The following is a 27557-nucleotide window of genomic DNA, read 5'->3' as shown; positions in this document are numbered from 1 at the left end:
AAGTAAGCGTTTCACTGTTATTCTACAGCTGTTGTTGCCAAGCATGTGACAAATAACGTTTGATTTGGATTTGAATGTAGTCTTACTTCTGGTATGCCAAATCGCAAGGACACTGTCGGTGTGATCGAGGCGTTAGGTGCTGTGCTACTTCAAAGGTGTATGAACAGCCGGATTCTTATTTGCTACTACTTCCGCCAAACATGCTAAACCAATCAAGTTAGGTTACATAGGTTTTGGTGCGCTATGTTCCGCCCTCACCTTCGCCAAGCGGCCAATAGGCCAACTCCCCTGGGAGCTTGACTGGAAGTAAGTGGCTGAATCATACACAGGTAACTCAGAAAAAATAGCGAGGTAGAAAAAAAATTCTGGGCTTGTCATGGAGTTCGCGTGAAAGAAAACAGGGATTTTTTCCAATTTTCTTTACCAGTTAAACCAGTATCTCTGGATAGAACACGCTCAAGTACTTGATCAGGTAGAGTCTTTGGTCGAAATCTCTTTCGTGTCCTCTTGAAAATAATCTTTCTTTCCCCCTATTCGTTTACTTGACTTCAATTGAATTTCCAGACCTTTTGTTTGCTTCTCTTATCACTGGAAAAAGGTGGACCTCGTGTTATTTTTATTTCATCTTTGCTTTTAATTGTAGTTTTTACCCTTGTGGTCCCTGATGGCTTCGCACAGTGATACTCTGGTGGTGTTCTTTGGGGCAACAGCTGGTGCAAATGGGGGTAAACTGGGTTCGGATGAGAGGGAAATAATTCTCTTGGTGTGGCAAATTGTGGATCTACATGAGAAAAAGGTACGGACTTTCTCACCCGTTGTAAAGGTTTCTTCTTGACTTTTTAGTGTTTTTGTGTCTAAGTAGTGGATTCATGTTTTAACTTGACAGCTGACATATTAATCAACAAAGGTACGCGTTCTGTAATTATTTGTAGGTCACAGTTAAAAAATAAAATAAAAAGTGGCATGGGCCTCAACTAATCCAACCGATAGGCTCATGGGTGTGTAGCCTACACCTGTCAGATTTAATTTAAGTGAAATAATTTAAATATAGGTTGAAAGAAAGCATACCTTTTTGGTTATATGTCAACGCCTTGACATTGGCAACTGTGCGTTGACAATTAACTACTTTGTTTGACAATTAACTGCCTGTTTGATGGTCTGAGTTCATGAAATTGGCCTGTCATGTTTAGTGCTGACTTGGGAAATTAGTTGCGTTTTCACCAAACTGTACTCTGTAGTTTATAACTAAAATGGGTGGCACATGCCGTGGTGAAACACCGATTCCGTTCACAGGTTGGGAAACTTCAGAGACGTCTTGTGAAGCCCGACTCTTTGGAGTTGACAGACCAGAGTAAAGAGGAGACTGGACTGTCTGTGGACGAACTCTACAAGGCTGAACCTCTGGACAAAGTTCTGCAACAGGTGAGACTGATTAGGCTACTGGTTAAGATTCCTGTTCAGGCCCTAAAACATTTAAGACTCAAATCTGGAGTCTTGTTCTTTGCTTTCCTGCATTCTCAGACTTAAATATTTTAAAACTGACTCCAAAGAAAAGCTTAAGATGCTGAACAAAGCATTGAATCTCTAATATGATAATGGCTGAACTTTAACTGGCAAAAACATCCATGCATGATAAGACTGACATCATTCAAATGGTCTGGTCACCTGGAGGGAGATAACAGCATGACGCTTGATGATGAAGCTTTAGGTAAATGTCAAGGTGTGTCGATTTTTCTCAACAAATGGAAACCCCTGAAAGGTATCTGACCTTTACAAATTATTCCACTTGGTTTGGCTGCTGTTTGGCCTATTAAACTCTTTGACAGGCCGTGAGTAGTTGCATCCAAAATGGTACCCAATTCCCTAAAGTGCACTACTTTTGACCAGAGCCCTATGAGAATAGGGTGCCATTTGGGACCGGCTCAGTGTAGTTGCAGGTTTGAGTAGGCTTGCTTTTTAAGCAGTGACTGCCGTGGGGTTGAGGTAGGGACGGGGAGGCAAGCAGGTCTAGTCTTGTCTCAGACTGATGCGAGCTGCTGACATCTGGAAAACTGAATGTTTACCTGGGAATGCAAAGAAATACCCGTCCTAGGTAGAGAGGACGGAGAGAGAGAGAGAAAGTGGGGGAGTGACAGAGACCCCTGGCCATAGCCCAGCACCTGTATTCTCAGGCCAGGTAGTTGTGAGATAAGGCAGTCTGTTCCTGTTTATGATGACCAGGATGTAAGTGTTTTCAGGTTCCACCTCCCCTGGTATGTTTTGTCAAAAGAAGGGCTTATGTTGCCAAACGTGTTTCTCAACTGTTCTGTCTGCAGTGTTGAGAGTATTTGTATGCACTCTAGGTAGTTACACCGAATCCCATCCCCGCCCCCAGCAGTATTTCAATAATTGAAAACCCCATATTACCAGGCTCTCCTTGGGATTTAGGGTTATGATTAGAGACTCTGTCTGACTCAATGCTGTGGTCCTCTCCTATGCAACAAGCAGGTTTGTTGAAGTGACCAGTCCTTCCTCAACAACAACGTTTTGCAATAAGGCCCCTGAGTTTGACAGTGCTCTTGCTGTTGTGACACAATATAGATTTAGAGTAGATCCATACCGCAAGATGCTCTCTCACTGCTGATTTCTGATTGCTGAAGTCATCTCTAGTGTGAGTTTCTATACCTGCAAGCCGTCCCAATTCATTTGTTTTGTGAGTCTGTGGACCCTTTAAAGATTAACCAGAACAATCCATTTTTTACTGGCTTACCTCTGTCTGCTAGGTCACTTTCTCTTGCCATTGGTCAGGTTTGGTTTATTTATTTGTCTCTATTGATTTAAGCCAGGCAGTCAGTGGAGGAATGGAGACATTCAGCTAATGTGAGTCATAGGAGAGACTGCCTTTGGTGTTGTAGGTAGGAATAGCTAACTAACCTAGCAGAGACCACATCTCAGTGGACCTGTCAATGTCATAAGGCCAGAGTAGCCAAGCCAAGGACGCAGATTTGTTTTCTTTGGTGAAAGATTTATTCAGTCTGAGAAAAATGGTGATAGAGATTAGAACTGGGCTGCACCCTTTCCATTGGGGGGGTGACTTTAAGTACCTACTGTTCCTTGTGGGCTTGTAGCCTGCCTTCCATTCAGCATATCAACAAGTTTCTCTCCCTAAGATTGAGTTTATAAAAATAAAAAGTCAGAATCCTGTTGTAGTTTCTCTAACTGTTCTCAGATCAATGGGTTTGTCTTGAAGACACTTGGGGTTTGGACTTATTGAACCCCAGTCAGTCTTAGGCCCTCGCTTATTGGGGCCAGAATTGGGGCTCGGACTTGCTCTGTTCCAGGGACCCCGAACCAAAGCTTGTCAGCTCTCTGTGCTGCTAAGTCTCTCTCATAGGTGGGGCAGCGTCACCCTGTTCCAGGTTGTGAAGGCACTGGGGCAGGTGAACAGCAGAAGCAGATAATGAAAGATGAAGTGCCAGCAGCAATAAAACACTCCCTTGGTCTTCTCCCTTCCCGCTCTCCAACAGCATTGTGCCTTGTAGAGAACAAGCCAGAGGATCCTGTACAGAGCCAGGATTGTAAACATCTAATCTCTACAGTCCAGTCATAAAATGACTAAAGTTTGGGACAGTGGTGTGACTGTAACAGGCCTAGCCATGAGTACTGCCTGGTACTCTCTACTCCCTTATCGTGAGCCTCATCACCACCCCTGCTCTACTCCTCTCCATGGGTCCAGCCTCAACACCATGCAAACACACCAGCTATAGCTTATACCACAGAGCAAACACAGATGGGGCCAGGTTCACAAGTAAACTCCTACCTCATACTCACCCATGGCACAGTGCAGCACCCACCCTCCCAATGGGGAAAATGAAACCAATGGTTTGGCTGGTCAGGTATATTACAGTGACTGTCTATGCACGTTCTCCATTGTTGCATGTTGACATTTCCTATTCTGACAGCCTTGCTGCTAGTGTTGGTATATTTATCAATACCTGTTTCCTTTGTTAGGCCTGTCCTGTTGGACATGTTTGTTCTAATAGTATGCTGGTTTGGCAGAGAAGATAGAGTAAAGGGTGTGTCACTTAGTTCCTTGAAACCATTTGTTTCAATTCCTAATCCTGCTGCTGGTTGTGCAAGGTGAGGCTGCATAGATGTGAAAACAGCCGTGAGCTAACAAACACCACACCTCACCCACCATGCATTAGGCTGAACACAACTACCTTCACATCCTGGTCTGTTCCTGCTTGTACGTGTGTGTGGAGATGGTTCTTGGTAACTAAACAAATGTGATAGATATTTGCATGTCAGTGTCTGAGGTGACAGGAGAATGTTTAATATCCGATGGCTTCTGAGAATGATGCTCTACCCACCGAAACAGAGGGATAATTTAGAATTCCACAGCGCCACAACCTGTTTGGTCTGTTCCTCTCTTTGTCACATACTCAACTGTGTCAGTCGAGACTTTCCTTGACTAATATTTGTCCTATTATCTATGGGACTACTTAAATGACTGGGCTCTATACCATAGATGTTACCAGATACATTACAGTATCTGTTGATACCCCTATGACATGCAGTGTATCATCTGTCATGGCTCCCAGATGACTCATTGACCTCTGGATCCTTGGCAGCCAGTCTTTTCAGAGAAAGCCAGTCAGTAGTCTTAGGCCCCTATCTGACCAGCCCATCTCAGCCAATGAGCTTCCTGTGTGTATCAGTCCTTCCCTAACCCAGATGTTATCACAGCATGGTGAAATGTAGCGTACCAGGCCCTGAAGTGGCATGGGATCCCACAGCTCCACGTGTCAAGACAGACCTGTCCAACAATAACCCAGCATCCCGGTCCCGGTCACCACGAGGACTCAAACATCTCATCCCTTTTAGGGTGTGATGGGTTCAGGATAGCTGTAGACAATAGATGCAATGAAGGGTTCAACAAATCTCTCTTTTGTAGTCTCAATACAATGCATATGATGGTATAGGGTGCCTAGTGTTGTTTTGTCCAGTGTGATGGTGTTTGTGGGTAATGGCAAGTGAGTTGAAATAAGAGCCCCTCATTAACATAATTATTTCCCTCAAGTTGAACTCCCGGGTGGCGCAGCAGTCTAAGGCACTGCATCTCAGTGCAAGAGGTGTCACTACAGTCCCTGGTTAGAATCCAGGCTGTATCACATTCGGCCATGTTTGGCAGTCCCATAGGGCGGCGCATAATTGACCCAGCGTTGTCCGGGGTGTTGTCCATTGTAAAAAAAAAAAAAAGAGTTAAAAGAAGAAATTGTTCTTAACTGACTTGCCTAGTTAAATAAATCTCCTTGTGTAGATTAGTGAGAGCCAGGCGGGGGGTCATGTTCAGTAGGGCGAAGACATTTTGAAATTGGGAGGTATTGTTTGAACTTGACCAATGGGGACACAGATTTAAGCTTTCCGTTGCAAATCATTTTCCTACGGTGTGCCCTACTGAACAGCACCCATGGCTCCTCTCTCGGGTAGTTGAGTCGCCAGCTGTTGAGAGGTCATGTATATATCTCCTGGCTCTCTGTGTGGAGAATGCTCTAACATGCAACACACACTCCTACTGTCTGGAGGCTGGATGTCGTATGTGGCCATGTGAAATTAGCCTCACTGACTGACAATTAGTCACTAACGACCATTAGATCTTCTGGATAGATAACGTGATAAGTAGTAGCTAAACAAACCACGAATTGGTGAATAGTTTATTAGAAATGGAAAGAGTATTCGAGTAGTGTTGCCTATTTGATGTTGGCTAAATTGAGCCATTTTTTTACTTTCAGTATCAGTCCGTCAAGGGAAATCTAGTTTTCTTTCTAACAAAGATATTTACATACATTTCAGGATGTTGTGTATCAGAATTCATAAAAACATTAGTTTTGAACACAACTTGTCTAAAAAGTGGTTCCTTGGCACAACTTAAATTGAGCCACGGAACAGGGTATGTTAAGCCACCTACACATTTTTGTACTGAATGAAGTATTACCACTACCTTTTTCAAAACCATGCCCATCTTTATTTCCAAAACACAATTCAACACAATCAAATTCGCTTTTTTGTCTTAACACAGGCTTAACACCTTACAAACACTTGAGCTCAGACTGGAGCTCTCTGTTAAGGGTGTCAGTTATTTATTTTACTGTCGCAGCCGACATACTGTTGCGTCGTCAGCGTACATAGACACACTTGCTTTATTAAAGGTCACTGGAATATCATCAGTGAAAACAATAATGGCTTAAGCCAGCTGCCTTGCGGTACACCACACTCAACCAAATTTGTTATAGACGCTTCCGTGCTGGGTTTAGGACCTCATATTGAAGCTTATAGAGACCCCAACTGATGTATAGAACAATCTTAAAATTACCTACTGTGGTTTAGACACAAGCATAATGAAACCTCTTAACACAATACATTAATTTGACTTGGTGAAAATATAAATATTTTTTGGACTTAACTTGCTTACCACTTTTTCCATGTGGTTTCTTCCTTCACAGACAAATAAAATTATGACCGCTTCCTCAATATTTGGTCAGATGATACATTTTGTGTATGGTTTCCTAGAAACAAGGGTGGCTCAACTTACCCCACTCTCCCCCAATAGACAGGATACCAAAACTATATCCTCAAAGAAGGAAGCCAGCCTAGCTAGAAATACAATTGGCAGCACTAACTGGCAAATTGGAGAGGTGTGTTGGCTGAGGTGATGGTGAGGTGTTATGTCTGACTGTTAAAAGACACCAGTAAAGTTTACACAACACTAGTAATGGGCCACATTAAATGTGATGATTATTACTAAACACAGACCTATTTGGGAGTCCCTGCTGTGGGGCTTGGTAAGTGTTTTTATAGGGGCTAGTGATTGGCGACCAGTGTTTTCTAGGAAGCGAAGCAGCGGCTGGTTTCTCTGGCTGGGGTTGGTTGTTTTCACATTTCCTGTCTGGTTGAGACTGTTGGTCTAACTGCTAAGTGAAATCCTCCTTGTTCCAGATGCTGATTAGCACCACAATCCCTCTTGTCTGCTTCCTTGCTATGCAAACACCTGAAAAAAACAATTCACATCTGTCCATCTCAGGACACCTCCCTACCTGTTCTTCCCCCAGAAAACACAAACATACCTGTTCAGGGAACTTGTTTCTACCAGTGGGCTTAAAGACTTGGCTTATTTGCAGTGTTAAAGGTTAGAAACACTGGGAGAGAACTCCCTGAGCACTATTATTTTAAAACAAACCAAGCATAAAAACCTTTGTAGTTAGTAGTTTTCTGCTGCAGAGCATAATTAATCAGTACTGTGTTACTCTGTGGTTTTTCCAGAGGTGACATTGGCACTCCCATGTTTGTCTGCTGGGCACAAGTGGTTTACACTGGATCTCTAAAAGACCACAGGGAGCTACTTGGCTGATAACCAACAAAATAAAGTCATACTTTAGTTTTGTGTGTGTGACTCATTGTCTGTTCTCACAATAACTCGCCTCTTGTATCTTTCTTCATTCTCTCCCTACAGTTCCAGCAGTCCGTCTCAGCGGAGTTGAAGGCTCTGGGCAGAAGCTCCTACACACTGTGTGTCGACGGGCCCCTCATCATACGACAGGCCCTTCACCCTGAGGCCTCCAAGAAGGTATTGAGTGACCCTTGATCTTCTAACCTACCATTTAGGGAAAATGTAGCAATTTTGATAGAAAATATAATTGCCCTTATTTGCTGACCTAGTTAGGGGAATTTCCACCACATATACAGTTGAAGTCGGAAGTTTACATATGCTAAGGTTGAAGTCATTAAAACTCGTTTTTCAACCACTCCACAAACTATAGTTTTGGCAAGTCAGTTAGGACATCTACTTAGTGCATGACACAAGTAATTTTTACAACAATTGTTTAAAGACAGATTATTTCACTTATAATTCACTATCACAATTCCAGTGGGTCAGAAGTTTACATATTCTAAGTTGACTGTGCCTTTAAACAACTTGGAACATTTCAGAAAATTATGTCATGGCTTTAGAAGCTTCTGATAGGCTAATTGACATAATTTGAGTAAATTGAAGGTGTACTTGTGGATGTATTTCAAGGCCTACCTTCAATCTTAGTGCCTCTGTGCTTGACATCATGGGGAAATTAATCAGCCAAGACCTCAGAAAAAGAAATTGTAGACCTTCAAGTCTGGTTCATCCTTGGGAGCAATTTCCAAATGCCTGAAGGTACCACATTCATCTGTACAAACAATAGTACGCATGTATAAACACCATGGGACAACGCAGCTGTCATAGCGCTTAGGAAGGAGATGCGTTCTGTCTCCTAGAGATGAACGTACTTTGGTGCGAAAAGTGCAAATCAGTCCTAGAACAACAGCAAAGGACCTAGTGAAGATGCTGGAGGAAACAGGTACAAAAGTATCTATATCCACAGTAAAACAAGTCCTATATCGACCTGACCTGAAAGGCTGCTCAGCAAGGAAGAAGCCACTGCTCCAAGACCACCATAAAACAGACAGACTACGGTTTGCAACTGCACATGGGGACAAAGATCATTCTTTTTGGAGAAATATTCTCTGGTCTGATGAAACAAAAATAGAACTGTTTGGCTATAATGACCATCGTTATGTTTGGAGGAGAAAGGGAGAGGCTTGCAAGCCAAAGAACACCATCCCAACCGTGAAGCATGGGGGTGGCAGCATCATTTTGTGGGGATGCTTTGCTGCAGGAGGGACTGGTGCACTTCACAAAATAAATGGCATCATGAGGAAAGGAAAATTATGTGGATATATTGAAGCAACATCTCAAGACATCAGTCAGGAAGTTAAAGCTTGGTCGCAAATGGCTTTTCCAAATGGACAATGACCCCAAGCATACTTCCAAAGTTGGCAAAATGGCTTAAGGACAACAAAGTCAAGGTATTGGAGTGGCCATCACAAAGCCCTGACCGCAATCCTATAGAATTTTTTTGGGCAGAACTGAAAAAGCGTGTGTGATCCTACAAACCTGATTCAGTTACACCAGCTCTGTCAGGAGGAATGGGCCAAAATTCACAACTTATTGTGGGAAGCTTGTGGAAGGCTACTCAACATTTCACCCAAGTTAAACAATTTAAAGGCAATGCTACCAAATACTAATTGAGTGTATGTAAACTTCTGACCCACTGGGAATGTGATGAAAGAAATAAAAGCTGAAATAAATCATTCACTCTACAATTATTCTGACATTTCACATTCTTAAAATAAAGTGGTGATCCTAACTGACCTAATACAGCACATTTTTACCAGGATTCAATGTCGGAAATTGTGAAACTGAGTGTAAATGTATTTGGCTAAGGTGTATGTAAACTTCTGACTTCATATGTACATACATGCACACACACACTACCGTTCAAAAGTTTGGAGTCACTTAAATTTCCTTGTTTTTGAAAGAAAAGCGCCTTTTTCATTTAATTTTGTTTAATAAAATCTAATTGATCAGACATGCAGTATAGACATTTTTAATGTTGTAAATAACTATTGTAGCTGGAAACGGCTGAAGAAAAAAAGTAATATCTTCTTAGGCGTACAGAGGCCCATTATCAGCAAACATCACTCCTGTGTTCCAATGGCACGTTGTGTTAGCTAGTCCAAGTTTATCATTTTAAAAGGCGAATTCGATCATTAGAAAACCCTTTTGCAATTATGTTAGCACAGCTGAAAACTGTTGTCCTCATTTTAAAGAAGCAATAAAACTGGCCTTTTTTAGACTAGTTCAGTATCTGGAGCATCAGCATTTGTGGGTTCGATGACGGGCTCAAATAGCCAGAAACAAATAACTTTCTTCTAAAACTCATCAGTTTCTTGCATGGAATAGCCTTCCTTTCTCAGAAAAAGAATATACTGAAGATCTCGTACAGCGCTGTGTACTACTCCCTTGACAGACCAGAATAGAAAAAGTGGGAGGCCCCGGTGCACAACTGAGCAAGAGGACAAGTGCATTAGTGTCTAGTTTTAGAAACAGCCATTTCCAGCTACAATAGTCATTTACAACGTTAACAATGTCTACACTGTATTTTTGATCAATTTGTTATTTTAATGGACAAAAAATGTGCTTTCAAAAACACGGACATTTCTAAGTGACCCCAAACTTTTGAACGGTCGTGTGAGTGTATATATATATGGAAAAGGTATTATGTTTATCATTCTCTTGGACTTTGTTCAGGTGATGTAGGCACAATGCTATAAATCAGTCCAGATAATGAGTCTTTGGTATTTGTTTGTGTATGTTCTTTACATTTGACCTTTTAGCTACATGTGTAAGTTGTAATTCCTGGGTCACAGTTAGCAGTATTTCTCCTGTGCTTGTGTAACGTCATATTCTGCACAGGAATGCTAGCTATCCACACAATCATCCGTAGATTGCGTCATGTCCTCTTTTTTTCCCCCCGCTTTATCTCATCCCCTCTTTGTTCACCTCTTTATGCCACCTATTCCTGGCTCCCTCCTTCATTGCATCACTTCTATTATCCCGACTTTTCAAGAGGTCTGTCTACAGAGTACGCTACTATTCAGTGAATGTTGAATGGACTAATGACTGACCTACCTGTTGTGTGTCTGTTTCAGAACCTGGTCCTGCCGGAGTGTTTCTACTCCTTTGTGGATGTGAGGAAAGAGTTTCACAAATGTTGTCCCAATGCTGGACAGGTCCAGGACCTAACGCTGCCCTCTATCCTAGAATGTAAGTCGGAGTCAGATGAAATGTAATTTCAGTCAACACTTTTGATGTTCCTATTACTTATATAAATGACTGATAAAACATCCTTACATGTGTGTAGATGTGTGCATCCCAGAACTTCCCCTGTCAGAGCAGGTGATGGGGCTGAAGGAGGTGAGGTGTATGGTCCAGCTCACCCTGCACATCCTGGCTGAGCCATACAGTAAGTCTATTATACATCTCTCTCCTCTTTTGCTATCGCATTTCCCCCTGCTCTCTGTCTGTGCCAGTCCCACCTGGCCACCCCACAGCCCTGTCAATCTCTCTACGCTAGGTGGCTAACAGGAATGCTGCTGAAGTTGCAGGCCAAACCTGTTGAGCATGAAACAACTTGGCAGCGTGGCGCAACACTTAAAAACAACATGTGTTGTATTGTTCAGTCTGAATATAAGTGAAGTCGATTGGCTTCTGTTGGCGGATCCAATGTCAAGCCTAATGTGAAGTAATTTTTTATCAGTATGTTCCTTTTGATTGTAAATGTGGATAGAAGTTTGATCCATATTGTAAATTAGTGTTTGAATCTCTTGCAGACCACAAATTCTCATGCTTTGAAGCTGTGAAGTACAAGCTTGAATCGGGAGCATGGTATGTATATTCTCAGTGCATCGACTTAATGTTACCTCACTCAACCATGAGGTTGTGTGGCCACGTCTCTATACTAAACCTGTTGTTTAGTGTTTACTGTAGTTGAAGCCTAACCAACGTCCCTCCCATGTTCAGAGCCAGGCTCATAGCTTTGATTACAGCAACAAGGGAAACCACAAGCGTGTCATTAAACCACTCCAACTTTGCCATTAAGTCCTTAACTGGCTATCCAATAGCACCACACAAATCCCACTACGGTGTCTGATACCCATTCCCCTGACAACCCCTGGCATGTGTGTTGCCGTGTTAGAGTAGTGTGAAGTAGACTGTTAAACTGCATAAGTCCCCATTTTTACCATGTCTCTGACGAAGACAACTTACTGAAACACTTTGGTTTTGAACAATATAGAAGTACTATTCAAGTCCATTTACATTGTCTTCAAGAGTTTCTGAACATTACTTTCTCTCTGTCTCATGCAGCATTGAGTTTAGTGTGTAACCGTTAAACACCGTTCCCCATGTTGACTGTGCCCCTCTGGTTCGTCCCCTGCAGCAGTAAGACCGAACCAGTGGACAGTGAGACAGTGATCAGAGCCAGGGGGTTGCCATGGCAATCCTCTGACCAGGACATCGCCCGCTTCTTCAAGGGCCTCAACATCGCCAAGTATGTTACCAAAACATGACTGTGTGTGTCATGTGATTAAGCCACGGTTCCACTGAGAATTGGCGACTAATACCCACAGGTAGTTGTACATGCAGCTCCGTCTCCATAGAGGGTCAAATTGTTCTGACCTTTCCTCCAACCTCTCCCTGTGTAATTCTAGGGGTGGTGTGGCCCTCTGTCTGAACGCCCAGGGCAGGAGGAACGGTGAAGCCCTGGTTCGGTTCATCAACCAGGAGCACAGAGACCTGGCCCTGGAGAGACACAAACACCACATGGGCAGCAGATACATTGAGGTCAGCATCCGTATAACACAGCAGCTCCTACATCTAACACAGCCATACTAATGCTGTTGCATCACTAATGGATCCAATACCGTTACAGCATCAGCTATGCAGCCAATACTGTTTCAGAGGAAAAAACAGTCATGCTTTCCAACTGTAGCACAATGCATGTTGCATTGGTCAGATGAAAGGCCATTTGGAGTTGATAAAAGTCTCCTCTCATCCTCACAGGTATACAAAGCCACAGGAGAGGAATTCCTCAAGATCGCTGGAGGTCAGATTTCAGACTTTTTTCCCCCTTCCCTTGACTAGAGGGACTCTCCCTGTTCCTCCGCCCTGTACCGCTCCGGTTGTCTGGCTTATCCTGGGGGAATGAAGGGTGCTTTGTGAGCCTCACCCTCACCCCTCAGAGGCTAGTTGGAGGAAGGTAACTTTACCCCTGGCCCACAGTGTCTCACCTCATCCTCCCGGCGGCCAGTGAAAGGCCCAGCTCAGGGCCATACAAAGGGGGCGTGAATAGAGCTGATACAGGAGAGAGAGCAGGGGGGAGACTAGTGTCTGTCTGTGGACTCTAGCCAGTCGACTGGAGATCAATAATATCTGTCAAGACATTGGACTTTCAGCAGATACTGTTTGCCCTAGACTCTGACTCACTGCTCTTGTTTTAATGTCTACTCTTGTATTTTAAAGTGATGTAATGTGGTCTATCATTTTATTTATTAGTGACGATAAGCAACAATAATTTGCATGTTAAAGGGACCAAGTAATTAGCTAAAGGTCTTACTTCTCACTTATAGTTAACTATGTTTCCTCTCCCTCTGTGTGACTGTAGGCACGTCCAACGAGGTGGCCCAGTTCCTGTCCAAGGAGAACCAGGTGATCATCAGGATGAGGGGTCTTCCCTTCACCGCCTCTCCCCAGGACGTGTTGACCTTCCTGGGGACCGACAGCCCCGTGACGGACGCCAGCGACGGCCTACTCTTCGTAAAGTACCCTGACGGGCGGCCCACAGGCGATGCCTTCGTCCTGTTCTCCTGTGAGGAGTACGCTCTGAACGCTCTGAAGAAACACAAGCAGATCCTGGGCAAGAGATACATTGAGCTGTTCAGAAGCACTGCAGCGGAGGTCCAACAGGTAAAACACATCAGTCACTGTTTATAGGTGTAGTAGACAGCCACTATGAGGTAGAGCTGTTCAGACGCACTGCTGAGGTCCAACAGGTAAAACACATCAGTCACTGTTTATAGGTGTAGTAGACAGTCACTATGAGGTAGAGCTGTTCAGACACACTGCTGAGGTCCAACAGGTAAAACACATCAGTCACTGTTTATAGGTGTAGTAGACAGTCACTATGAGGTAGAGCTGTTCAGACACACTGCTGAGGTCCAACAGGTAAAACACACCAGTCACTGTTTATAGGTGTAGTAGACAGTCACTATGAGGTAGAGCTGTTCAGAAGCACTGCAGCGGAGGTCCAACAGGTAAAACACATCACAGTCACTGTTTATAGGTGTAGTAGACAGTCACTATGAGGTAGAGCTGTTCAGACACACTGCTGAGGTCCAACAGGTAAAACACATCAGTCACTGTTTATAGGTGTAGTAGACAGCCACTATGAGGTAGAGCTGTTCAGAAGCACTGCTGAGGTCCAACAGGTAAAACACATCAGTCACTGTTTATAGGTGTAGTAGACAGTCACTATGAGGTAGAGCTGTTCAGACACACTGCTGAGGTCCAACAGGTAAAACACATCAGTCACTGTTTATAGGTGTAGTAGACAGTCACTATGAGGTAGAGCTGTTCAGAAGCACTGCAGCGGAGGTCCAACAGGTAAAACACATCACAGTCACTGTTTATAGGTGTAGTAGACAGTCACTATGAGGTAGAGCTGTTCAGACGCACTGCTGAGGTCCAACAGGTAAAACACATCAGTCACTGTTTATAGGTGTAGTAGACAGCCACTATGAGGTAGAGCTGTTCAGACACACTGCTGAGGTCCAACAGGTAAAACACATCAGTCACTGTTTATAGGTGTAGTAGACAGTCACTATGAGGTAGAGCTGTTCAGACACACTGCTGAGGTCCAACAGGTAAAACACATCAGTCACTGTTTATAGGTGTAGTAGACAGCCACTATGAGGTAGAGCTGTTCAGACACACTGCTGAGGTCCAACAGGTAAAACACATCAGTCACTGTTTATAGGTGTAGTAGACAGCCACTATGAGGTAGAGCTGTTCAGACACACTGCAGCGGAGGTCCAACAGGTAAAACACATCAGTCACTGTTTATAGGTGTAGTAGACAGTCACTATGAGGTAGAGCTGTTCAGAAGCACTGCAGCGGAGGTCCAACAGGTAAAACACATCAGTCACTGTTTATAGGTGTAGTAGACAGTCACTATGAGGTAGAGCTGTTCAGACGCACTGCTGAGGTCCAACAGGTAAAACACATCAGTCACTGTTTATAGGTGTAGTAGACAGCCACTATGAGGTAGAGCTGTTCAGACGTACTGCTGAGGTCCAACAGGTAAAACACATCAGTCACTGTTTATAGGTGTAGTAGACAGTCACTATGAGGTAGAGCTGTTCAGAAGCACTGCAGCGGAGGTCCAACAGGTTAAACACATCACAGTCACTGTTTATAGGTGTAGTAGACAGCCACTATGAGGTAGAGCTGTTCAGAAGCACTGCAGCGGAGGTCCAACAGGTAAAACACATCAGTCACTGTTTATAGGTGTAGTAGACAGCCACTATGAGGTAGAGCTGTTCAGACACACTGCTGAGGTCCAACAGGTAAAACACATCAGTCACTGTTTATAGGTGTAGTAGACAGTCACTATGAGGTAGAGCTGTTCAGACACACTGCTGAGGTCCAACAGGTAAAACACATCAGTCACTGTTTATAGGTGTAGTAGACAGCCACTGAGGTAGAGCTGTTCAGACGCACTGCTGAGGTCCAACAGGTAAAACACATCAGTCACTGTTTATAGGTGTAGTAGACAGTCACTATGAGGTAGAGCTGTTCAGACACACTGCTGAGGTCCAACAGGTAAAACACATCAGTCACTGTTTATAGGTGTAGTAGACAGCCACTATGAGGTAGAGCTGTTCAGACGCACTGCTGAGGTCCAACAGGTAAAACACATCAGTCACTGTTTATAGGTGTAGTAGACAGCCACTATGAGGTAGAGCTGTTCAGACACACTGCAGCGGAGGTCCAACAGGTAAAACACATCAGTCACTGTTTATAGGTGTAGTAGACAGCCACTATGAGGTAGAGCTGTTCAGACGTACTGCTGAGGTCCAACAGGTAAAACACATCAGTCACTGTTTATAGGTGTAGTAGACAGCCACTATGAGGTAGAGCTGTTCAGAAGCACTGCAGCGGAGGTCCAACAGGTAAAACACATCAGTCACTGTTTATAGGTGTAGTAGACAGCCACTATGAGGTAGAGCTGTTCAGACGTACTGCTGAGGTCCAACAGGTAAAACACATCAGTCACTGTTTATAGGTGTAGTAGACAGCCACTATGAGGTAGAGCTGTTCAGACACACTGCTGAGGTCCAACAGGTAAAACACATCAGTCACTGTTTATAGGTGTAGTAGACAGTCACTATGAGGTAGAGCTGTTCAGAAGCACTGCAGCGGAGGTCCAACAGGTAAAACACATCAGTCACTGTTTATAGGTGTAGTAGACAGCCACTATGAGGTAGAGCTGTTCAGACGCACTGCTGAGGTCCAACAGGTAAAACACATCAGTCACTGTTTATAGGTGTAGTAGACAGTCACTATGAGGTAGAGCTGTTCAGACACACTGCTGAGGTCCAACAGGTAAAACACACCAGTCACTGTTTATAGGTGTAGTAGACAGTCACTATGAGGTAGAGCTGTTCAGAAGCACTGCAGCGGAGGTCCAACAGGTAAAACACATCAGTCACTGTTTATAGGTGTAGTAGACAGCCACTATGAGGTAGAGCTGTTCAGACGTACTGCTGAGGTCCAACAGGTAAAACACATCAGTCACTGTTTATAGGTGTAGTAGACAGTCACTATGAGGTAGAGCTGTTCAGACGCACTGCTGAGGTCCAACAGGTAAAACACATCACAGTCACTGTTTATAGGTGTAGTAGACAGTCACTATGAGGTAGAGCTGTTCAGACACACTGCTGAGGTCCAACAGCTAAAACACATCAGTCACTGTTTATAGGTGTAGTAGACAGCCACTATGAGGTAGAGCTGTTCAGACACACTGCAGCGGAGGTCCAACAGGTAAAACACATCAGTCACTGTTTATAGGTGTAGTAGACAGTCACTATGAGGTAGAGCTGTTCAGAAGCACTGCAGCGGAGGTCCAACAGGTAAAACACATCAGTCACTGTTTATAGGTGTAGTAGACAGCCACTATGAGGTAGAGCTGTTCAGACGCACTGCTGAGGTCCAACAGGTAAAACACATCAGTCACTGTTTATAGGTGTAGTAGACAGTCACTATGAGGTAGAGCTGTTCAGACACACTGCTGAGGTCCAACAGGTAAAACACACCAGTCACTGTTTATAGGTGTAGTAGACAGTCACTATGAGGTAGAGCTGTTCAGACACACTGCTGAGGTCCAACAGGTAAAACACATCAGTCACTGTTTATAGGTGTAGTAGACAGCCACTATGAGGTAGAGCTGTTCAGACACACTGCAGCGGAGGTCCAACAGGTAAAACACATCAGTCACTGTTTATAGGTGTAGTAGACAGTCACTATGAGGTAGAGCTGTTCAGACACACTGCTGAGGTCCAACAGGTAAAACACACCAGTCACTGTTTATAGGTGTAGTAGACAGTCACTATGAGGTAGAGCTGTTCAGACACACTGCTGAGGTCCAACAGGTATAACACATCAGTCACTGTTTATAGGTGTAGTAGACAGTCACTATGAGGTAGAGCTGTTCAGACGCACTGCTGAGGTCCAACAGGTACAGTGTAGTAGAATGTAGAGCTGTTCATAAGTACTGCAGGTGAGGTCCAACAGGTATGGCATCTAGGGGCTCAATGGGGTTTCTTTACTACTTAAACTACTATCAGAGATGCATCAAGCTATTCCCTTGTACTGCAGCCAAGGTGCAACAGTTAAATTCTAGTAGACAGTCACTGAGGTAGAGATGCATAGAGCGTTTGAAAGTACAGTTGAGGTCCTACAGTGTTCTAGGCACTGCCTGTCACTTGAGATCATTTCTTTAGAAAGGAGAACTACTGGAGATGAACCTCTTTCTCCATATTTAACCAGTTCTATTATTTTAATTTGTTGTGCAATGACTATTGTCTTTATAGCGTAAGACATGACTAAAGTTGAAGGACTATATGTGACACAGCATAGAATGTGGTCAACATGAGTCAGTTGGCTGGAGGATGGCGCTCATGTTGTGACACCAGAGTTGTTTCTTTGACTATTACAAGCCTCTTGTAAATGACTGTCAACATGACTCAACACCACAGAGAAACACAGCAATCTAATGAAGTCGGTGCCGACTTTGTCGTTTGACCTCTGACCTCTGCCCTGTTAGGTCCTGAACCGTTACATGTCCACCCCTCTGATCTCCACGCTGCCCTCTTCCATGGTCCCCATGCCGGTCTTGGCCACGCCCCCCTACCTGGCAACTGGCAGCACGCGGGACTGTGTCCGTCTGCGAGGTCTACCCTACACCGCTGCTATAGAGGATATACTGGAGTTCATGGGAGAACACACTATTGATATTAAACCACATGGAGTTCATATGGTGCTCAACCAACAGGTACTGGTACACACACACACGCCACGGTACTTTCACCCGTCTTATATTAAATACTTAGTGTAGATGAAGTGATGGGTACAAGCCGAGGATTCGGGAGCAGCTCTACACTATATTGAGATGCGACCAAAGTTCCCACACTAACCCTTCCATCAGAGCATCGTTCTCATCTCTAACCTCCCTCTCTTCTCCAGGGTCGTCCCTCAGGTGATGCCTTCATTCAGATGAGGTCAGCTGACAGGGCGTTCATGGTGGCCCAGAAGTGCCACAAGAAGATGATGAAGGACCGCTATGTGGAGGTGTTCCAGTGTTCTACTGAGGAGATGAGCTTCGTCCTGATGGGAGGAACACTCAACCGCAGCGGCCTGTCCCCTCCACCCTGCAAACTACCCTGTAAGTCCATAATAGACCTCGCTGAATCCCTGCATGTCCCATTGATGTTTCAGAACTTATCACGTAGACAGGAGAATATGTAGCAAGGACAACAGGACAGTGGAAGTAGCTTTCAGAAATGCTTGTTCATTATTAAAACGGGCCTGTTTCAGTCAGTGTAATGCCGTTTTGAATGGTTTGTTCAGAGAACATATTACACAAGCAGGGTTAGCTGTAGTAATTAGGCCCTCCATATTAGTTGTAACACACCCATTAAAACTCTGAAGGGTTTGTTTGCATACACATGGTTAAAGTGCGTGTGTCTATCTATCCCAGTGTACTTTGTTCTATTTGTGCCCTGTTGCTATAGAGATTAGATTCCTGCTTATCATATCACTAGAAGGCAGTGCACACTCTTGGTTTGGCTGTTGTGAATTCTGATGGCCACACGTTGAGAGCAGTTGCTCAAATGGCTGTTTCTGTTTGCTGTTGATTTTTTTTCCATTTATTCAACCTCATGTTTGACAACTAATCTCACTGGCTTGACCTGGAGTTATGGCAGTCACTCACTCGGGTTGCCAGGTTGGTAGCAGAGTGTACCTGGGAACGCTCATCCCCACAAGGTCACTCAGCGCCTTCAGCCCAACAAGGTCACTTGAGTTGCCAGATTGGTTTGGGGAGTGTACCTGCAAACCCACCCTCAGCCCACATGGTCATCTGACTGTTTTGTATCAATGTGGCAACAGACCCATACAGCCTGTTTGTGTGTAAATACACTAGCTCCCTCGATCCCTCACTGTTTATGTTGTAGGGTTAGGGTAACACCAAGGACAGAACTGGAGCAACTGAGTAGAATACTACCTTGAGGCTTTTATGTGACTAACATAGTCTTATCAATCATATGAAAAACTAGAGTTTTTCCTAGCGACCATGCTTCTGCGTTGCTTGCTCTTTGGGGTTTTAGACTGGGTTTCTGTATAAGCACTTGGTGACAACTGCTTATGTAAAAAGGGCTTTATAAATACATTTGATTGATGTTGTATGCTGCTGGGAGCTGTGTGATGGTTCAGCGTGATGTTTGAAGTGCAGGCGTAGGCATGATGGTGTAATAATATGGAGGTTATGATAAGGATCCAATGTTCCTGTGTAGTTGTATGTTACTGTATCTGAGATTCTGAACTTCGCTCTGTCCTCTCCCCAGGTCTGGCTCCTCCAGCCTATGCTGCGTTCCCTTCTCCTGCCATGCTCTCTGAGGCTGCTCTGTACCAGCCCCCCCTACTGGCCACCCCCAGAACACCCCAGCCCCCACACAGCCCCCACCCCACCCCCACCCTGGCCTACTACCCCCCACAGCACCACCCTGCACAGCTCTACATGAACATGAACATGAACTACACTGCATACTACCCCAGGTTAGTGTGAACCACACTGCACACTACCCCGGGTTAGTGTGAACCACACTGCACACTACCCCGGGTTAGTGTGAACCACACTGCACACTACCCCGGGTTAGTGTGAACCACACTGCACACTACCCCGGGTTAGTGTGAACCACACTGCACACTACCCCGGGTTAGTGTGAACCACACTGCACACTACCCCGGGTTAGTGTGAACCACACTGCACACTACCCCGGGTTAGTGTGAACCACACTGCACACTACCCCGGGTTAGTGTGAACCACACTGCACACTACCCCGGGTTAGTGTGAACCACACTGCACACTACCCCGGGTTAGTGTGAACCACACTGCACACTACCCCGGGTTAGTGTGAACCACACTGCACACTACCCCGGGTTAGTGTGAACCACACTGCACACTACCCCGGGTTAGTGTGAACCACACTGCCATTTCCCTCTAGGGTTTTGTCAATATGAACTGTACATCCTCTTGTCATGTGTGTTTCATGTATGTATGCAGTTCAAAGTGCCATGTTGGGTATTGATTTTGACACCTGAACATCTTCTGAATAATGTACTCTTGCTTCCAATGAAAGACAAATGAATGTGTTTCTCTCTCGCTCTAGCCCCCCAGTCTCTCCCTCCACGATGAGCTACTTTGCGTCTCCTCCAGGGTCAGTAGCGTTAGCGGCCCAGCAGCCCCATGCCCAAGGCCACATTGCCTCTCCCATGATGCCCCAGCACGGCGCTCTAGTTAGGATGCAGGGTCTGCCCTACAACGCCGGGGTCAAAGACATCCTCAGCTTCTTCCAGGGATACCAGGTCAGAACCTCCAATATTACCCCCACTACTAACCTCTCCTTTTCCCTCCATAGTCCCCTAAAACAGTCCCTCCCTCCGTCTACCCCAGTCTCCTTAGTTCCAGTCTCCCCAGTCCCGCTCCTCAAACTCCATTGCAGTTTAATGTGTCTTGGTTGATTTCTTTGCCACTCTTTGTTTTGTACAAAGATCCCACAGTTTTTCCATGCCAGCTTTTTTGTAGGGGTAAAAAACATGGCAAATGAAAAGCCACGATTCCTGCATGTTCACAGATGATGTAACCAAAATACAGGTATTGGGTCTGTGTGATTGGTTCTCTGCTTTTGTCAGGTAAATTCATGAACACTTCCATTGTTTTAACACCTCCCTAATTTGAAATGCAAACAGCCCCATGGTTTAACAACATCCCTCCCAATTTGCCAGTTACTCACTGACATGTATAAAAGGAGTATATCTGCAAATGTGCTGGAAATAAGGGGCTGTTTGAAAGGGGCTCATATAAACATTGCCTTGTGGTATGTTACCTGTAAAAATACATCTTCTGCCTGATGTGGGTATATGTTTGTGCCTGTGTGACAGACGGTAGCAAAGCAGGATGTTCTGCTAGTTTTACAGGGTTTAGGAGCTGTCGGTTAGAGTCCTGCATCTGGTCAGCTCCCCGCGGTTGACCTCCCAAAAAAATCAGCTAGCAGGTGCAATGAAAAAGTTATTTCAACCCACGGGTCGGCTCGCGATTCAGAACAATTATTTTGCTGGTCGGAAGCATTTTAAATCAAGAGAATATATTTTTTGACAAACCCTGGAGCTTATTGTGTTGCGAATTCCATTCTGTGAGCAGTGAGGCAGACATGTAGGCTACCAGCCATGCACGCAGTGGATCAGGGAACTGTCCATTGTGTGGTGCTTAAACTTGTTTTATCCCCCCATGTGAATATGTTGCCAAGTGTACTTTCCCTGGCTAGCCTAGCTCACGTGAAAATGGCTAATGTAGGCTGGAGAAATAAAAAGGTTATGAAATACACCATAGTGGAAACAGGTGCTGCACGGGTCATTGTGGACCAGGACAACAACCCGGTAGATGGCATGGCTATACAGCAGGTATTTGTTTGATGGGCCAATTCAGTTTATCAGTTAATTATTATGTTAATTCAGGCTTTCGTTCATTTGAACCATACGCAGCCATATCAAGTTTAAACCGGTGCTCTGGTTAAAGTTTGAGTAGGCTATAGCCTATAAATGTATTATTGCAGCCTATATTCGATTCTTGGAATTGTTTCAATTCAACTATTTGGTTATCTAAACAATATTCAATGTAAAGGTTTTGTCAGCTATAGGCAATTCTATGCAGGTGGATCAGGTTGAGGAGGAAAATCTATGTCAGATGGGGCTCTGAATTGGTTTGGGGCGGGTGCAGCTCCAGAACTGACCCGTGTAGGACTCTACTGTCGGTACATTGTATGACTTGTGTTAAATAAAATGTTATTGGTCGCGTACACAATTTGCAGATGTTATCACGGGTGCAGTGAAATGCTTATGTTTCTAGCTCCAACAGTGCAGTAATATAAAACAATACACACAAATTAAGAATTACCTGGACAAACTGTCCAAACCCCCCTTATTCAATAATAGCATATTTGTATAATTCCCCCACCTCATGACAAAACCAGCTTTATGTTTAACTACAAGCTTGTAGGCAAACCCATCATTCAGAATTGAACAGTCAGTGTGCTCATATTAGCTCCCAGAATGCTTTACCTCAACACAAACCATGGTTCAGCACTGCAGCATATTCAATAAGGGACGTGTGCACTTGTGCTCTCCCCTTCTCTTGCTTCTCCCTCATTGGCTGACTGGCTGAGTAGGTGGAGTGAGTCTACAGAGGAGGTATGAACTGAACTCTCACAGTACTGTGACTGACTGGGCTGGTTGGGCAGGTGTATTAGGTGTTCAAGCCTGAGGATACAGGGATGGGACTGAGGTGTTTTTGTTAAATGTTTGGGTCTCTTTGTGCTCTTAAAGGTTTGTTTAGAACATTTTCTGCTGGTTTTTAATGTCGTGTGTGTTTTCCTCGGGGTTAACTCTAAGCTCCCAGCATGTGAGAACACCTGACCAGTCACTGTAGGGCTTTACAGTCCTACACACGGTGTGTGTATATGCTAAAGAGAGAATGTTGCTGAGTTCAGTCCTGACTCTTGGCTAAACCATTGTAATCTCATCCTGACTGGTTATCCCCTGGTTTCTGCTATCTGGATCAATTAGAAACTTGCTGTCTGTGACTGAGCACTCAGTTTGGGTGAGAAACTGTTCTGAGTGGTGGATTGGTGTCTTACATTACACTTGTAGTGTATGCATGTACAGTTGAAGTTGGAAGTTTACATACACTTAGGTTGGAGTCATTAACTCGTTTTTCAACCACTCCACAAATTTCTTGTTAACAAACTATAGTTTTGGCAAGTCGGTTATGACATCTACTTTGTGCATGACACAAGTAATGTTTTCCAACAATTGTTTACAGACAGATTATTTAACTTAGAATTTACTATCACAATTCCAGTGGGTCAGAAGTTTACATACACTAAGTTGACTATGCCTTTAAACAGCTTGGAAAATGATGTCATGGCTTTAGAAGCTTCTGATAGGTACACCTCCAGTTGACATAATTTAGCCTGTGGATGTATTTCAAGGCCTACTTTCAAACTCAGTGCCTCTTTGCTTGACATCATGGGAAAATCAAAAGAAATCAGCCAAGACCTCAGAATTTGTTTTTGTAGACCATAAGTCTGGGTCATCCTTGGGAAGAATTTCCAAACGCCTGAAGGTACCATGTTCATCTGTACAAACAATAGTACACAAGTATAAACACCATGGGACCACGCAGCCGTCATATCGCTCAGGAAGGAGACGCGTTCTGTCTCCTAGAGATGAACGTACTTTGGTGCGAAAAGTGCAAATCAATCCTAGAACAACAGCAAAGGACCTTGTGAAGTTGCTGGAAGGAACAGGTACAAAAGTATCTATATCCACAGTAAAACGAGTCCTGTATCGACATGACCTGAAAGGCCGCTCAGCAAGGAAGACGCCACTGCTCCAAAACCGCCATAAAAAAGCCAGACTATGGTTTGCAACTGCACATGGGGACAAAGATTGTTTTGTGGTCTGATGAAACAAAAATGGAGCTGTTTGGCCATAATGACCATCGTTATGTTTGTTTGGAGGAAAAAGGAGGAAGCTTGCAAGCTAAAGGACACCATCCCAACCTTGAAGCACGGGGGTGGCAGTATCATGTTGTGGGGGTGCTTTGCTGCAGGAGGGACTGGTGCACTTCACAAAATAGATGGCATCATGAGGAAGTAAAATTATGTGGATATATTGAAGCAACATCTCAAGACATCAGTCAGGAAATTAAAGCTTGGGTCTTCGAAATGGACAATGACCCCCAAGCATACTTCCAAAGTTGTGGAAAAATGGCAACAAATAAGGACAACAAAGTCAAGGTATTGGAGTGGCCGTCACAAAGCCCTGACCTCAAGAACATTTGTGGGCAGAACTGTGTGCGAGCAAGGAGGCCTACAAACCTGACTCAGTTACACCAGCTCTGTCAGGAGGAATGGGCCAAAATTCACCCAACTTATTGTGGGAAGCTTGTGGAAGGCTACTCAAAATGTTTGACCCAAGTTAAACAATTTAAAGACAATGCTACCAAATACTAATTGAGTGTATGTAAACTTCTGACCCACTGGGAATGTGATGAAAGAAATAAAAGCTGAAATAAATTCTCTTTCCTATTATTCTGATATTTCACATTTATTAAAATAAAGTGGTGATCCTAACTGACCTAAGACGGGAATTTTTACTTGGATTAAATGTCAGGAATTGTGAAACTGAGTTTTAAATGTATTTGGCGAAGGTGTATGTAAACTTCCGACTTCAACTGTATGTATGTTCAAATGACAGTTTATAGGTGGGTTGTTGGGGACTTATGGTGTGTGTGGTGTATTTATGTGCTATGTATGTATATAATGCTCTACTAAGTCCCCCTGTCTGACTGTGAACCTCATTACACTGTAGTACTCTCCTGAAGACTACAGCAGCATGGTTCAGATGAGTCAGGGACAGACCAGGAGTCTAATCCAGCCCAAAGAGTGGCTCTGTCTGTAGGGAGACTTAGGTAAGTTACCACCCTCAACCAGCCTACCCTGTACCTCACATGGTCCCCGTCTGCCTGCCTGCCTGCCTGCCTGCCGGTCCACCTGCCTAAAGTCAAATCAACAGTGTGCTCCAGAGTGACTCTTTCTGTTTCTCCTCTTCTCCTCCTCGCTCTCTCCCTTCCTCTCCTCTTCCTCACTCACTCTCTGCCTTCTTCTCCTCATCCATCTAGCCCTTGACCTAAGTGTGCTAACCTAGTGGTGTTCTTTCTGAGTTGATTAACACATTGCTAACCTGCTCACCTGCGCACAGACTGATCAGGGGATTGCTTTTGGACTGTAGCTCTTCTAAAGGGAAGCATGCATTAGAAGGAAATGCAAAACCTGTGGTTTCTCGTCTGACTCATCCAACTCTACTGGGTTGATCAGTGCAGGATCTCTTCTCCTTTGCCAGATTGTGGCCCCCTGGTGTTGGGATGGTGCTAATGACTGAGCGGTGTGGCTTCTATCCCCTCTCTCTCTCTCTCCACAACTCTCTTCATCTCTCCTCCATCTCCTGTGGTTTGTTGCCTCCAGCTCCAGCCGGACGCCATCCTCCTGTTGTACAACTTCAGCGGCCAGCGTAGCGGCGAGGCCCTGATCACCTTCCCCAGCGAGGAGTCAGCCAGGCGGGCCGTGGCCGAGCGCGCCAACCACCCCCTGTCTGGTCTCCCCGTCCGCCTGTTGGTGTGCTGCGACTGACCTCCACCAGCTGACCGCGACCATGGAGGGAGGAGTCGAGGACCGCAACCGCTGATTCCGCTTCTCCCTCCTTGTCACTTCTTCTCCCTCCACTACTGATACACACACACACACACACACACACACACACACACACACACACACACACACACACACACACACACACACACACACACACACACACACACACACCTCCCCGCAAACAATCTGCCGACTCTCCTCCTTCTTAGCCTCTTTCTCAAACTCCCTCTCAACATTCATACACAGACTGACAGACACCTCTCCCCACAGCACTAGGTTGTACACATATTTATATATGATGCACATCCTCGTTCCTGTGTCTGGCACAAAGTGCCTTGTGTGAATACTTCCACAACAGCCACTGACGATGCCAATGAAATGTACCACTCACCTAAAGCATGAAACCACTTCTCCCCTTGTTTTAGCTAAATGACCACTACAGCCCCACTATATGAGATGTTCATACCTTCAAAATCCCTATTCCCCTGTGTCTGGTTTGTCAGTCTGAAAACACTACTGTATGTAGCCTACCGTGTGCATGTCTGCAAAAATGATGTACTGTATGCATGCTAGTTGTAAATGATGTGCCTTCCAATGCTGGGCTGTACAGTGTAATAATAGATAAGAGCCATATAGACTGACTGGAACTGAAACTACTACTGTAGTGGATAGAAGGGAAATCAGACGCTCCTTCCACTACTCCCTTTTGTAAAACTAGAAAAGACAAGGCCACTATGTACAGTAGTGAGATCGACAGTAACATGCTGGATGCTGAGCTTAATGACAGCTACTTGTGTAACAGTGTTTGTTTCTGCTGTGAAAGCATTTGTATGGCATGCCATTCTATTTAGAATAATATGTTCAAGCACTCTTTGTCTTTGTTACAATCAGACTAGGCTAAGGCTCAAGTAGCCGAAGTCTCATTTAGTTCTGTAGTATACTAGCATGACAAATATTGTTTTTTTTTGTTTAATCCCCAAAAACTCTAACTAAAATTTAGATTTATTTAAATGTGAAAAGAGTTGGCTGTGTGTCTACATGATCTTTAAGCAATATCCTTTATCCCTAAAGAGAGTAGATCTCTGTGCCATCTGTTTTCTTCCAGACTATATTTTATAGAAAACCGTCTTCTGCAGCATGCTTTCCATTCTCCCTTGTTTTTGGACTGTCAAACTGTGTAAAAAAAAATATAATAAAATGAAATAAAAATATATATGTATAACGCCGAATGAGTTGTTCATGTGACTGGGCTGCTGAGAACACTAGTGTCTGGTTTCTCGTTTTCGCTGTGCCTATATTACCCAGAGTGCAATAGCAGCCCCCTCTGTGGCTTGGCTGACCTCTGGTGGCTGATGAACATTTTTTGTTTCTTTTAAGCAAGTTTGAGACTTGACTTGTATGAATTTAACTACTGTATGTGTATATAACTGTTTGAATAAATAAATTAAACTTTATTGCCCCAGTGTTTAAATTTCCTTAATTTGTTCTGAACTGTATCAATTAAATTCTATCGACGTCAGACATTTTAGACGAGGCCAATATACAGTAGTCTGTGATATGGTGGATGGTGTGCTTATTGACAACTAGTAACTTTTTTTAATGTATGGCATAATGCAACATGTATTTTTACACTGGATTGAATTGGACAACTTGTGGCGCAAAAGATGTCTCGGGTCGTTAATGGCACATACACGTTCCTAAATAAGGTCTCCTAGTAATCCCTATTAGTAGGCTATTTGAAAGGCTGATCCAGTAAATTCTACATGTATATTCCAGTGTAGGTATGGATGACTCCAACAAATTGAGGCCCTGCATAATAAAGTGATTTGTCTATCAGTGATCTCTTCAGGATCATCATTCCTCCCACACTACCAATTTAATTACACTGAACAAAAATATAAACATGTAAAGTGTTGGTCCCATGAGCTGAAATAAAAGATCAGACATTTTCCATATGGACAAAATGCTTATTTCTCAAATTTTGTGCACATATGTTTACATCCCCCTCAGTGAGCATTTCTCCTTTGCCAAGATAATCC

The 27557-nt window shown here is 44.2% G+C and overlaps 1 protein-coding gene across 3 annotated transcripts; it reads left to right on the top strand.

The window, feature by feature from the left end:
• Nucleotides 1-303: 303 nt before the first annotated feature.
• On the top strand, nt 304-26972 carry LOC129834580 (epithelial splicing regulatory protein 2-like). 3 transcript variants are annotated; one of them, XM_055899696.1, is made up of 17 exons: nt 305-472; nt 644-796; nt 1294-1422; nt 7493-7606; nt 10564-10678; nt 10776-10877; nt 11245-11299; nt 11853-11963; nt 12124-12256; nt 12476-12518; nt 13077-13378; nt 17796-18023; nt 18215-18413; nt 19594-19804; nt 20419-20614; nt 24680-24779; nt 25333-26972. In XM_055899696.1, exons 2-16 carry the CDS (start codon nt 665-667, stop codon nt 24767-24769), a joined length of 2160 nt encoding a protein of 719 aa, XP_055755671.1. In that variant the 5' UTR covers nt 305-472; nt 644-664; the 3' UTR covers nt 24770-24779; nt 25333-26972. The 3 variants fall into 3 exon arrangements, with proteins under 3 accessions (XP_055755672.1, XP_055755671.1, XP_055755670.1); XM_055899695.1 differs by having other exon boundaries at nt 305-796; XM_055899697.1 differs by lacking the exon at nt 24680-24779 and having other exon boundaries at nt 304-796.
• Nucleotides 26973-27557: the final 585 nt, after the last annotated feature.

Source organism: Salvelinus fontinalis, chromosome 35 (assembly GCF_029448725.1).
Source record: "Salvelinus fontinalis isolate EN_2023a chromosome 35, ASM2944872v1, whole genome shotgun sequence".
Taxonomy (NCBI): domain Eukaryota; kingdom Metazoa; phylum Chordata; class Actinopteri; order Salmoniformes; family Salmonidae; genus Salvelinus; species Salvelinus fontinalis.
The sequence above is the reverse complement of the archived record's forward strand: the minus strand, read 5'-3'. Positions and strand labels throughout refer to the sequence as shown.